Raw genomic sequence first — 14,494 nt, forward strand, 5'->3', positions numbered from 1 at the left:
TTGAAGGTCACAGCAAAATATCTGTTCTTTTCACATAGACGTTTTAAAATAAATTTCTTTGGATATGGATCTTCAATCTGTCACTAAATCTGTAGGAATCTGTTTTTGAAGTTGATGCTGCATTTACACAACGGTGGACTCGTATTTTTTAATATAAATTCTTGTCTGAGAAGGATGCTCCAAATCCGCTGGCCGAAAACCATCAGCAACAAAGATCTGTGACAAGGAACCAACCCACTCCCTGTATAAGAAGATATTCTAGGTGGATTGATCTCACACTCCGTAATCCAGCGTCAAACATCACAAGACAAGCGTTATCTTGGGATCTCCAACGCAAAGAACAGAGGCTGGCCGACAAACATGACGATGCCGACACCAATAAAATGGAATATATCTAGAGACAGATTGAACAGAAGGTCCAGGATAGAGACGCCTGGCAATCTCTTGTCGGCGGTCTATGCTCTAGAAGGGTTGCAGGCAAAAGTAAGTAAATTAAGAATCGTATTGATTATCAACACGATTCTCAAAAATATGAGTAATAGGGGATGTACAAACATTTAGAAAGTGTTAATCTCGTGTAGCGTAATGATTTCTATAGCATTTCCATGATTTATTTTCCCCTATGGTTATTTTCGCACTATGTTCAATGGATGTGCTTTTTTGTAAGACCAAATATGTAATAATGATTGAAGGTAATGCGACGTACACGTCATGAGGAAAAAAATAACCTTTGTTGCACCCCGAACTTCATAACAGAACAGTTTAATTAGAATTTGCAAGTTTTGAGATAATTATTTTTCTCCCTAAGGCGAAAACGGAATTGTTACGTGAAGTAGGAAATGTCTATATTACAATGCATTTTTGTAATGCATAGTTATTAGATAACTTTATGTAAAACACAAATCAAGTAAATTATTTAGCATTAAAGAGAAAAGAGGAATAGTTATCAAAGGTTAACAGTATGAATTTGGATCAAATGCAGCCCAAATTAATGTATGTAAGGTGAAAGATAACGAACATTGATCACTCTCATAAAATCTATAAGTAATACAAGATAGATAGTTGGGCAATTAATTTCATCTTTTGAAAGAGTAGTTGGAGTATAAGTACGGTTACCAAAAGTGGAATTAACGTCAAGTTAGTTTAACCCTTTCTCTACCGGCATATTTTAGAGGTATTTAAAGACTAAATGACAGTATTTTTAATCTGCATGGATCACGATTTGGGGTAGGCATATGACATATAATTTTGTTAGGAATTGGACAGGAAACAATTTCGTATAAAAGTTGTCAATGTATCCCATAACGTCAAAGAGGTCTACGGGGTCAAAGGTCATCTAAGTGCACATTTTTGCAATCTTTTCTCTCTGAAATATATATATATTACGACCCCTCTCACTAGATTAGAGTCAAAAATAGGAAATTCTAAATGTATGAGCTAATGTGCCTTTTAAAATACTACAAAAACAACACAATCAAACTAATCAAATTTATTGACAAACAAATATTTTTGGTTGCTAAGTAACAACACTTATAGTACAATTTTGACCATAATTTGCCTTTCTGCATCCATTCGACACAATTTAAACATAATTACATTCCATGATGATTAGTAAATGTCACATTATTTTAAAAATATAATTTTTAAATAGATCTTAATCATTTTAAAATGTTTTTAACAAAAGATATGATGAAGAGAATTAAGGTCACCAAATGGAAAATTCGCACTTTATATATTTGTCCATCATTTTCTAATAATATGACGTTTTGCCATTATGTTCCATTAAATAGAATAAGTATTGCAACATTAAAACAAATATTTTTCAATTATTGTTAATCTAAATTAATTAATTTTTTTATTGAATTATATTTGGTTGCTCAGCAACAACACCTTATCAAATGTTATCAAAAAGTACTAACCATTTTTCCTCTCGAAGTTCAACATATACGAATATTCAAGTACTTACTTTCAATCACTAGATTTAAATGTACTTGAATCATATTTAACAAAAATGTTCTTATATTCAACCTCTTGAAACCTATTTCTAGACATAATTCTTGATGAGTTGTTCCGACAGGGGCATGCGTTGACCAATATCTGTCTATCGACTGGAACTTCACAGCAGGCATGCATAAGATAATGCACCAAAATCTGAAGAAAAAAAGTATTTCTTAATACTTAGTCCTAAATACTAATGTATTGTCAAAGCTTTTGAATACTCAATTGGCTCTGTAAATGTTTTCGATAATCAAGGTTCTCTGAAAAGTATGCATTTAATTACTTATGAAATTTTATCAGAGGTAATTGTTGTACACATTTAATAAATGAGTTAGATTCACAACCAGATTAATTTTGTTAAAGGTAATCTTTTTACTATGCATTTTATTATTCTTTTTAAACTGGAAATCACTGCCACAATATCGGTTTTAAAAACAATCAATACCTGTACAGTTCCTCTTTAGTGAGAGGCTGCAAACTTCCTTGGGAAGTATATGGCAACCCTTCCCCCTGGATATGACCATCTCAGTATAATGGTCGGTGGCAACACAAATGGAGAAAACCAAATCTTCTGTCAAAGACAGCTTCATAAAATCTGCAGTTCTCCGAATACCGTAATAGGGTCCCATATATGAAAGAAAATTGCAAAATTGCAAATAAAATCAGTATTGGCCACCATACCTTAAAACATGTCATACCTTATAATTAGAAACTAATTAGAAATTGATTTGTCTCTTTTTGTAGTTATGCAACAACAACAACAACAACAACAAAAAAAAAAAACAACAACAAAAAACCAAACAGTAAAATGGTACACACATATCAGTGTACCATAATGCCATGATTCCATTTCTGAATGTATTATCTGGATTTATTTGAATGTTAATCAACTTTATACTGATTTAACCCTATATTCAACCTCAAAGAGTCATACCAACTGAACGCCAGGTTGTCACCCCGAATGAAATGCCACGGTTCTTGGATCAGGTGTCCCTGTGTCCTCCACATCAGCATTCTTCCAATGCATGTCTGGATTTGCCACTAGACTGTCACTAGCGGATGATACCTAGGAACTTCCCACTAAATATTGGGATGTCAATACCCTTTTTAAAGAAGAAAAGAAATTACAATTAAGAATTGTTGGTTTATGTTTAAAAAGCAAAATATAAGTTTCACGGTAGCATGGAACAGTTTCGCACTTAAATTTATTTACTGAAATTTATTTAAACAGACACTACAGCTCATTTTGCGCAAAAATCATGAAATGACAATTTTCCTAGCGCTTTCTCAATTTTTGTTGCATTGTTGAAAGTATGAACTTTGCGAAAATAACACTTATCTAAAGTTAAAAATTATCGTTTTAACGTAAACATTAATACTTTTTGATGGCCTGTACAAAAAAAATATCGAGTCTCCTCCTTTCAGTCTTCAGACGCATGCGCATAGACAGTAAACAGTGCAGCATGTCGTCCAGTGAGAGAAAGTGTAGTTAATAAATCTAGAATTTTGACAGATTCTGTGAGAAAAGAGGTAAAAATAGAATGAGATAAAACTCATACGTGAATTAAAATTTACCTTGGGATCAGTATGACCGTTGGAAAACAAAGAGCTCAGAGAAACCCATGTAACTCAGTGGCGGATCTAGGATTTCCGAAGGGGGTGTGAAAGTCAAAGATTAGCCACAGTAATCGGCCATTTTGGTGAAAAAATTTGGATTTTCATGCACAATCTGTGGCGTAAAAAGGGAGGGGGGATCCTGCCCCCCCCTCCCCCCACCCACCCCAAATCTGCCATCGAGACTAGCTGCGAAGACACTACTTTTAAAAGTAAGTGCTATTTTTATCTGAACATGACACGTGTTAGTTGTAAAAACATCGGTCAATGGGAACATGGAAGGGTTTCTGTTGAAATAATGATTTATATAATTACTTATTTTAAGGAGCAGGGAATACTCTTATACTTGAAAAATGAGTGTGGACCCCCTTGAAGGGGAATTTAAATAATTTCCTACACAACACCTTTGCTGTCATTCAAAACCACGTGATGTAAATAAGCATTCAAAAGTCCGAGTCAGAATGAAGAAACCTTTGAATTCCGAACGATCTTCAAAGCGCAGTTGAGAGTAAATTGGTGCATCCCAATTGTTCAAAATTGTCAGTATCGATATGAATTTTATCATTTTATCAATACATGTTTTAAAAAAACACTTTATCAAATTGTGGAAAATGAGCTGTAGTGTCTCTTTAAAGATAAGGTAAGGGATTGCATACATGTGTTAGAAATGAATCGAATATTTTATTATACATTACGAGAGTAGCAGAGTGGGTAATGAAAAAAAATATGTATCATGTAGGTGTCTGCATTATGCCTAGCAAATACATGAGGGCAAATACTGAAGAAATTCAGGTTAAAACCTACAGGGTCCAGCGAAAATACTGAAACCCTGAGGGAAAGTGAATGACCCCATATATAAAAGTAGAATTGAATTCAGTTAGCTGGTGGCACCCAGTTTTTTTATTGGTGAAAGAGAGAACCCAGCTACCTGGGAAGAGACCACCGACCTTTCGTAAGTAAACTGGGAAAACTTTCTCACATACTGGCGCGAACGGGATTCGAACCCACGCCGACAGAGGTGAGAGGCCGTGTGATTTTGAGCGCGATGCTCTAACCATTCGGTCACGGAGGAGGCCGGCAAGAAGGGGACATGTGCCCGTTAGCTCATAGCATACAAGTACCAGCATGTATGGATCACATGTAATTTATGATCATAAGCTATTAAGTGTATATAAAATGCATGCATTTGGATAAAAGAAAAATCAATATGATTTTTCATTAGCCTGTCATAATCAGACTTTGATTGATGTTAAACCCCCCCCCCCCTATTTTGGCCTAAACACACATTTTGTTTTTATTTCTGTTACAGATTAGAGAAAATAGTTCAAATTATGATAATAATTTCTATTATTACAATAATGCAGTGTGTTTTCCTCACAGATTGTGTTTTCTTTTCATAGCAAGATAATTTCTTTTATAAACATGGAAAAAACTTGGAAAATAGCCTTCTCACCAGCGGTCATTAATGCCCAGTCTGATTAAAACCACCCCATCCCATTATACACTAAATCCACCCCTTCTTACACTCGCACGTCAGGTAATGAGATAATTCTGGGGAAAAGGGGAAGGGGGTAATCAAACTGATTAATGTCGGACCCGGACAGGGTGTTGTTCACTTGGTTTAGATATCATAAAATATGAATATTTTCTTTCATGAAACGACAAATTATGGCATCAAATCGCGGTTAATTAATCGTGAATTTTTCATAACACGAAAAAACCGCATTTTTTTCTTTTTAGTCGGCCTATGCGACTACATCAACTTACATTGTACGTATTTATACTGAATGCATGATCGTTTGGGTCATTCTGCAACAGGAGATCCAGGTCATCTTCTTCTTCTGACATCAGGTCGTTTTAAAGATGTAAAATACAAGCGTTCGCTGTGACAATCACGGTGAAGCTATGTTGTTTTCGTTGAAACAGAAACACGTGTGTTCTCCGTGCACACTTTCAGAAAACCCCGCGAGGCCTGCGATCCGGATCACGGAAAAATAAAAGTATACAGGCTATATATAGGCGAACTTCTTTTTTGTTTTCTTTCTTTGGTAGAGAAAAAAATTATTACTATTCCGAACAAATATAGCATTTATATCTGAATTTGAAGTACTTTATCTTTTTTTAAATTCATTCTGCCGATGTAACATTCTCAATAGGTGTTTTATGAAGTTACATGTAGGTTGTGTAACTGTTATATACCAATATTGATTTTATGCTTTTTAAAGAAAGCAGAGATACCTGGCTGATTATTTCATACATGTATGTATGTTGTTTTAGTGTATCAAAAGGTACTGAATGTACTAATAGAGGGCAACACAAATAGTTTTCACCATTTTATTGTGCAACGCGCGTCGATTGATGTTAGCGACGTCAATTTGTCGCTAATTTTTAAGAAAACCGTGCAGAGTGTCATAATTTCATTTTATCGTAATATAAAAACTACCGAAAATTATAATATGAATAAGGGTCCATCAAAACAACATTTCCTCTACTTTTACAGGATGTATTTACTTTTCCCTATTTCCATATATAAATATAGATAAAACGCCGATCTGTTTAAACATTGAGAAATAAAATCGTAAAAAAACGTACATGTGCAAAAAATTGCTATTTTCTTATAGCTTTGCCAGGCATTAAAAATAATTTTTATATGTACTGAAAGCAGGGAATGTATGCTTTTCAAAAATATAAAAAAAATATTGCATTCATAGGGAAAATAAAAAAAAATCATTGCGAGGGGGGAAATGGCCTTGCGACAAAGCGTTGCGTCATATTTAGACGAAGCCATCTTTCATTTTAAGTGCTTTTTTTTTTTAATTTAATGGCTTTATTTACTCAATTGATTTTTACATAGTTAAAAAATATAAAAATTTCCAAAAATATGATATATAAAACATATATATTACGTCCGTAGTTTCAAAGATTTATAGACACTCCTTTTGCGTAGCCCTGTTTTTACGCACTATCGGTCATATTGACCGACACGGTAGAGAGAGGGTTAAGATACAGTTGTAATAATGATTAATTGATCCGTCACACTCAACAATTTTTCAGTTACCTGGTGGCGCCCAGTTTTTATTGGTTGACGAGAGAACCCAGATACAATGTACCTAGGAAGAGACCACTGACCTTCCGAAAGTAAACTGGGAAACTTTCTCACTTACCAGCGCGAGCGGAATTCGAACCCGCGTCGACAAAGATGGGAGGCCGTGTGATTTTGAGCGCGATGCTTGAATCACTCAGCCACGGAGGCCCTATTGTAATAATGAACCTTAGAAACAAAGACGATGTTGTTAGAAGTTTTGTCAGCTGGAACAAAGCATATCCCTCATGTAACTTATCTAATTCTTTTATCACTTTTGGTTTACTAAACACAGATGGATAAATGGTACGTACTTTATACAAATCACCATTCAAGGAAAACGAAACCAATGCATAACTGACTGTTTTGTATCTTATAAATGAATTATGAAGAATTTGATACTTATTGATTGATTTAAACCTGATTATCTTCTGTGAAGAATATCTGACAAGGAATTATGAATTTCAAAAATTCAGTATTTACAAGTGGCATTGGACACAACTCCTTTTCTGTCCAGCTGCTTCTTATCGTTTTCTCTCGCCATCTTCTCCTCCTCTGGGGCATTTTTGTAGTGTGCTGATGTAGTTAGTTCTGTAAATTGAAAATCTTAATCATTTTCTATCGCAAATATCATTTACTTATGGTGCTACCATAGAAACGTTCAGAACAATGCAATCAATGGTTTTTTGCATATTTATATCTAATAAACATAGATTATAAAACATTTGTTTATCTTAATATGACATACCTGTTTTAACTCCAATCTCACTGACTTGGACTACAAACAGATATTAGGCTATATCTATTTATCTATCTGTGTATATTGATTGACGTCTTCATATGAGTAATTAATTCTCGAGAGGGACGTTAAACAAGATACAATCAATCATGCAATCCTGTGCTACAACGTTCATCCGTGTCAAATATACATTGCGATTGTAGAGCTAACTATTGGTGCATTGCACAACATGATTAACGATTTCGTATCAAGGTGATATTCATGTACATGTCTCATGATGACTATTTATAATTTTCAAAAGGTGGGGTGTATATGTTGTTGGAAAGAAAAATATATACAAAGACGTATTCAGAAAAATCTTTGATCATTTACGGTAAGCTCACTTTGTACCTCGTCACGATAAACCGATTTGTATCATATTAGAAAGTCCCCCGCAAATGATCAAAGGCGTAATGTGATTACCTTCGTCAAAATCAGTGTGACAAGAATGGCTGGAATTCAAATTTGCACGGCATATTGCGGACGTTGTCGAAATGTGCAACATATTTGTATGGAATATGAATGAATAGGTGAAAATAACAAATAGTGATCAATATGATAATTACTTTAAGGAATACAAAATTAAGGGTTGGTTAAACATGGATCCCTGGACATACCAGAGATGGGATCAGGTGCAATCATCTCCTGTCGACTGACCATCTCCGCCGTGCAACCTATATCTTGATCAGATTAACATAGTAGTCCATAATCTAAATCAGTGTGTAACGAACAGCCTAACTATCGGTGCACATCAAGTCGCACTTTATCAAATTATATGTTTTATGGGCAAATAAATCGTTTTAAATACCACGGAATTCGCGAGATGCTGTCATTAATCAAACCGTTGAAACCCCTGTAACATAAACTTGTTTGTCAGTAGCCTGCTTTAGTTTAAGAATTAATCATACCAAGAACAAGCTCTTGTGTATCGAGTCAGTTGAGAGACATAAACACCATATACATATGATGGTTGGTTGCTGATAAATAGGTCTGTGATGTTGATGATACAGAGGCTGAAATAATTCCGTTTGTCTTCAATGTGAATTGGTATTTATAAGATCCACGAGTTCTTCATTGATACTATCTTTGTAGGCTTTGGTAATCAGGTCTTCCAACAGTCTATTGGAATTCCATTCTATTTAGTATGCTGACCTCTTTTCATAATCTTATGAGACAAAATTTATCAAGAGATGAAAAAATCTCTTGATGTGGTCTTCACCTCGCCTTTTGAATGTATCCCCGACGTTTCATGTATTAACAATAAGCATTTTCATTCATATTTCCATTTGATATATCCCAGTGAACCCAAAATAAGACACCACATATTTTTCCTGATCTGCTTCCAACTTAGATATTCCATTACATATTGATGTCAGTCGGAAAATAGCAACTCAAAGTTATGACAAACGGGATGATTCAGCTTCTCCAACATCAACTTCACATATCAATATATTCCATTATCACCTGATTCGATACGCAAGCGCTTGTTCTGCACATGATCGGTATTGAAATCGAGACAGGCTACAGACAAACAAGTTAATGTTACAGGGGTTTCTACAATCTCGTTTAAAGTCAGTTTGCCAATACAATATAGTATGGTGTCAAATGCTGTCTCACGACTTTAATACCGATTATTAGGTCATTCTTGTAACACTGATTTTGACTACGGCTTACTCCATTTACCTGATAAAGATATACATGTAGGGGGCGTATAACCGGTATACAGAGGGTGTTTACCCCTCTTAGACACTTCATCTCACATCTGGTGTGTCCAGGCGTCTGTTTTTGCCCAACGCTTTATTTCATATTCCTTGTAGGAGGTATGCGAACTGTTCGTTATCTTTACCTTTTAATTAACTAATGATTCTTGATTAAATCGGGTGTGACCGGTCAACAGGGGATGCTTACTCCTCCTAGGCACCTGACCCCACCTCTGGTGTGTCCAGTGGTCCGTGTTTGCCCAACTATCTACTTTGTATTGGTTATAGGAGTTATGAGATTGATCACTGTTCGTTATCTTCACCTTGCATCATAGTAGTACCCATTTACATTCGTAATGTGCAGGTTTTCTTTATAATTAAATAATTAAGGTACAGTTTAATGCGAGTCAGAACAGGGATGTTGCACTGTATGTTTTGATGTGCAGTGTATAATGTGTCACTTGCGGCAAATTTCTGGTAAATAATTACGTTTTTGTTTACCTTCACTACCAAGTAGAGCAGCTTCTTCGTTTTGCGTCGTGATATCCAAATCACCACCTTCAGGGTTTTTGTGCTCTAAAATAGAGAAAAAATAAAATTGTATAAATTACATAGTCTGGTTTGTTTTTGACCAATACGACAATTGAATATTTCTAAAACAATTACTTTCACTTGTGTCACGTGCATTTTGGCAAGATAAGGGATGTTTCCTTCCTGAAATGAACAATTACATTTACATCCATTCCATTGTCAGAAAAATGTTAGAAAATAAATCTAGTGATTCGCAATTTTTTTTCTGGATATTCCGTGTGAAAAAATAAGAATGAGTAAATCTGTTATAAGTTTTAAAACAAGCAAATAACCAGAAACAAAAATTGCATATCACAGTATTTTGCAATATGTGCATAGCAATAATTGATTGGGCTACATCACAAAAGTGACTAACTGTAAACAACTACAAAGTGACTAGTTAAACTATGAAATATACTTTAGTCGTTTATGTCATTTATTTGCAAGAGAACCACGCACAATTTATCTTTAATCTGGAGAACTTACGTCTATACAACACCGTAAGCGGTATCCCAACGCACATTAATGCACTTAGTACAATGAACACCACTGCTATTTCTCTCCACGGTGTATCACTATAATATAAATCTAACATGCATCAAATAGAGATGGAAGAAATTAGTTTTGACCTCTAAACACAAAGCAGCAGTTTTGTTCTAAAGGTGTCAATATGATAATAGATACCTGCTACATGGTGTAGGAACCACTTTATCTTCCTGGAATTGATTCGAGATTTGTTTGGTTTTATTGAGTACTTCATAGCATTTTTGATCTACAAAATTTGAGAACCTTTACAATCAAAGTGAATATATACCTTAGAATAGAGTATGGTATAATGTTTATTTGTACAGCCAGAAAAAAATGAAGATCGTGAACTTTCTATATGTCTATGTAGAATTTCGTTTTCAAAATTATAAGAGTGCACGAAGTGTGACGCTTCACGCCGGTATGCTTTCTAAGCCGCGGTGACATTTCTTTCTTTGATTATGCATATGCAAAGTGAAGATAAGGAACAGTGATCAATCTCATAACTCCTACAAGCAATACAAAATAGATAGTTGGGCAAACATGGACCCCTGGACACACCAGAGGTGGGATCAGGTGCACGCTATAATCACAGACATCCATGAACATAATGGGGTATAATTATACTTTTTTCACGTCACATTCTTATATTAACCTTCAACCAATACACGTTTCAGTTCTCAGACCTACTGCCCTTCTGAAATATAAGTCTCAGAGTAACATTTGGTATTACATGTACATGTTATCATGGGAAAAAATACACGTACAATTTAGTTATATCAATGATGCGATAATACTGACACGGGGCGGAACTATGCAGTCCCTGACACGTTCTACTTTACCATTCTTCAGTTCGTTCATCGTGTCCTCTCCGTATGTTCACCATTCGCTATTCATGTGATATTCGTTCACACTTTTGCATTCACTGTTCCGCAACTAGGTTAAAGGCTTCCATAGTCAAATGCACAATAATCATGTGGTGAAATTGCACCTCAAATTCACAGGTATCATTACACTTGTTACGGTTAAACATCGAAATCATACTACCCATATGTTGACTGTGACTGAGCTACCGTAAATTCCCCTCATGGTAATTTACCCGTGACGTCACTTAAATATCACGTAACACTTTATTGTTGGAAAACAGCAAAAGGCCCTACTTGTGAACAAAAGTTCAGGTTCATGCGGGTAACCAGTTGAATTTTTATTGATATACTCAGAAAAAAAAAATGAAAATCTTTAACATGAAAAGTGTTGGGAGCAAATGCATACTCAAAATAACCATGCTGTAATTTAACAACATATCAACAGTCATCAGCGAATTACTGGGGCTGTCCACATTCTTATATATATCATACCGTTAATATACAAGACAGAAATTACTCCCCGCACTTTTCAAACGCATAAATATATTCAGATTATATAGCAGAAAAAGTCATATTGTTTTTTTAGCAATTGAACCTGAACTTTGCCGCAGTTTCTGTAGTGTGAGATAATTTATGTACATGGGGGAATTTTTAAACGCATCAGTCATTCAGATTAGGGACGATTTCAAGGTCACAATATGATATGAATATCACCTTCGTGCATACTATACATTAAATACGGAAAATGATTTGATATCATAAAGGAACAATATATATATTATATATATATCCATTTGACAAGATATATTTTCACGTATACAGCTTATCACTTGATAACAGTAGTAAATAACGACACAATATTATGACAATTTCCCCGCGATACAACTATTAGAAAATGTACACTGTGACGTACTTGTTCATTGTGACGTCAAATGGTGCTAAGTGCACTGAGGTACATTTATAACAGCACTGTGATTTTTCTCGGATAGCCTTAACTCAGCTGCATCACAAAGCATTGACCAACCGCTCATATTCACCATCTGCTCATCGTTTTTTGTCTTTGCATTGTCATTCGGAATTCCAGAGTGAAAGGATTGATCTTTATAAGGAGGACAAAACAGAAAGGAACGCATGCGCAAGAGTTGAAGAAAACGTTCATAATAACTTAATTCTTGTTGTATTATACATGTAGTCTTTGATTAGTCAAATTAAAATTGAGCACAAAAATAGCCTGCTTTGGTTTGGGGACATAGCCCCGTTGATAATAAATTGCCGGAACTACTTTTTGTATTTTTGTCTTTCTTTATTTTCACTGCAGCACTGTTTTTGGACCTTTCGTGGAATAGAAAGTCAACTTGTGCAATAAGATAGTTCGGTTTGATGCAGATTGTTTTCTCGTTGTCATGCATTACAAGGTGAAGATGACGAACAGTGATCAATCTCATAACTCCTATAAGCAATACCTATATAAGCATTACCTATAAAGTCTACTTGTATGCAAATCACTGTTGTAAAACATCGGCCGAATAATACGCATAGCTTATGGTTTGGTCAATCAAGTGAATTTTATTGACTTTATTGATAAAATTTCAAACTCCTGTGCATGCTGCGAGATTAAATATTGTTTATACAGTCATTGAGAGGCTAAACAAAGTTTCTTGCAAGAAGAGGAATTTGATGGATGCATTCAAGTTGGACAACGAAATCATAGTTTCGTTTGGTGAGTGAAAAAAATGCCATAAATTTGTATTCAAAAGTTCAACTCACATTTTCTCTGCTATTTCACATCACGATTTATAATAACATCTGTAAGTTTAAACACACGACATACAGTAGATGTACTATTTTGTATGTATATATGTATTCCATGTGTGCTTAAAATATAACTCCCACCTATGCATGTGATTGTAAACGAATGCCATGTAAATGTATACCACATTTGTAAACATGGGCTCTCACAACTCTTTTATTAAGAAAATATAGTTATGAAAATAGCCGTTACGAAAATAACATACTTTGAACTACATGTATAAAAGTGATGAAAAACAAATGTCTGTATAAATTCACTATCTAGGGGTATGGGGAACCGGGTAGAAAGAGGAAGGGGGTGGCATGTGTTGAATTATAATTCCCTAGACTATAGTATACATATACTATTACTTTGAGATTTCAGTGACCTAAGAAATATATCAAACATGAGGTTTCGTGTTTCACACAAACATGTAGGTTGGCAAAACCTTTTTAAAAATAATGTAAATTAATCACAAGTCCGCATATACCCTCTCATAGGCAAATGTATGCACTGTATGTATAAGTAAGATATGTATACTACACGTATGCCCTTCTCTTGATCCACATTTTGTAAATAAAACAGATATGATGAGTCTATGGCAGTTTATGAAAACATATATACATGCAGGGTGAAGATAACGAACAGTGATCTCATATTGCAATTTATAATTTTTAAACATTAGTATTTAAAGGACTAAGACCATGTTTAGCTATATCGGCCCTGTGGTGTGTTAAAAAATAGAGCAGAATGAATTGAAATAAAATTGTTATCATTTGATAATATAATCTTTATACCATCGCGACGTACCAAGATTTCCCCGCCAAAACGTCAGCTTGTGGAATTCTATACAAGACAAAACCGGTATCGGTCTGGTTTTCTGCAGAAATATCCACTTTTTTCAAATTTAGTCATATAATTCATATAAAACAAGACCTTCGATCCAGAAACTGACTGTAGTCTATCAAAATCTATCAATACAAATAAATTTTGCACGAACGATTTTTTGGATCGAAAGGTGTGCTGTTGATGAATATCAACTTTGAATTAAATCAAGAGCAATCCGGAATTATTTATTTTTGTGAGAGTTGTGGGTATTTTATTAATTATGTTGCTTTGAAAAATTTAAACAATATACTTATGTGGAGTCTACATCATTTCCATGCAGAATACACCCCTATGTGGTGTTTTTATCACAGGTTTGTGCAGGAATTCTAAAAGCTATAGAATTTTGATGCGTAAACAAACGAATCTGCTGTCCGACAAATCGGACCTTCAATGCTATAGAAAGTTTTTATTTAGACGACACCAACAGAATCACTAAGATCAAAATGAAAAGAATTTATAGAACATGCATTGATATAACTAAAACTATTGCCGATATATCGAAAGTATAACGTTAATTAGGGCAAGTAAATGTATGAAGGATTTATGAGCGAATGACGTCATAGACGTCGTTGCTTAGTGGTAGAGAGCCCGTCCTTGAATCGGGAGATCCGAGTTCAATTCCTACCCGTGTCAATTTTTTTTTAAATCATACTGTTAACTACATTTTTCTTTGCGTTATTGAAA

At 34.7% G+C, this 14,494-nt stretch overlaps 1 protein-coding gene across 8 annotated transcripts in view; it reads right to left on the reverse strand.

The window, feature by feature from the left end:
- The window catches only part of LOC125673605 (nuclear speckle splicing regulatory protein 1-like), a 96,082-nt gene that overhangs the window by 37,780 nt on the left and 43,808 nt on the right, over positions 1-14,494 (reverse strand). For all 8 annotated transcript variants that reach the window (XM_056159876.1, XM_056159877.1, XM_056159883.1 and 5 more), the window contains exons 5-9: positions 10,427-10,514; positions 10,229-10,317; positions 9,839-9,886; positions 9,674-9,748; positions 7,178-7,285 (exon numbers count right to left, since the gene is read on the reverse strand). In XM_056159876.1, the coding sequence (XP_056015851.1) occupies positions 7,178-7,285; positions 9,674-9,748; positions 9,839-9,886; positions 10,229-10,317; positions 10,427-10,514 (408 nt within the window). The remainder of the gene's footprint in view (positions 1-7,177; positions 7,286-9,673; positions 9,749-9,838; positions 9,887-10,228; positions 10,318-10,426; positions 10,515-14,494) is intronic.

This window comes from Ostrea edulis, chromosome 3 (assembly GCF_947568905.1).
Source record: "Ostrea edulis chromosome 3, xbOstEdul1.1, whole genome shotgun sequence".
NCBI lineage: Eukaryota > Metazoa > Mollusca > Bivalvia > Ostreida > Ostreidae > Ostrea > Ostrea edulis.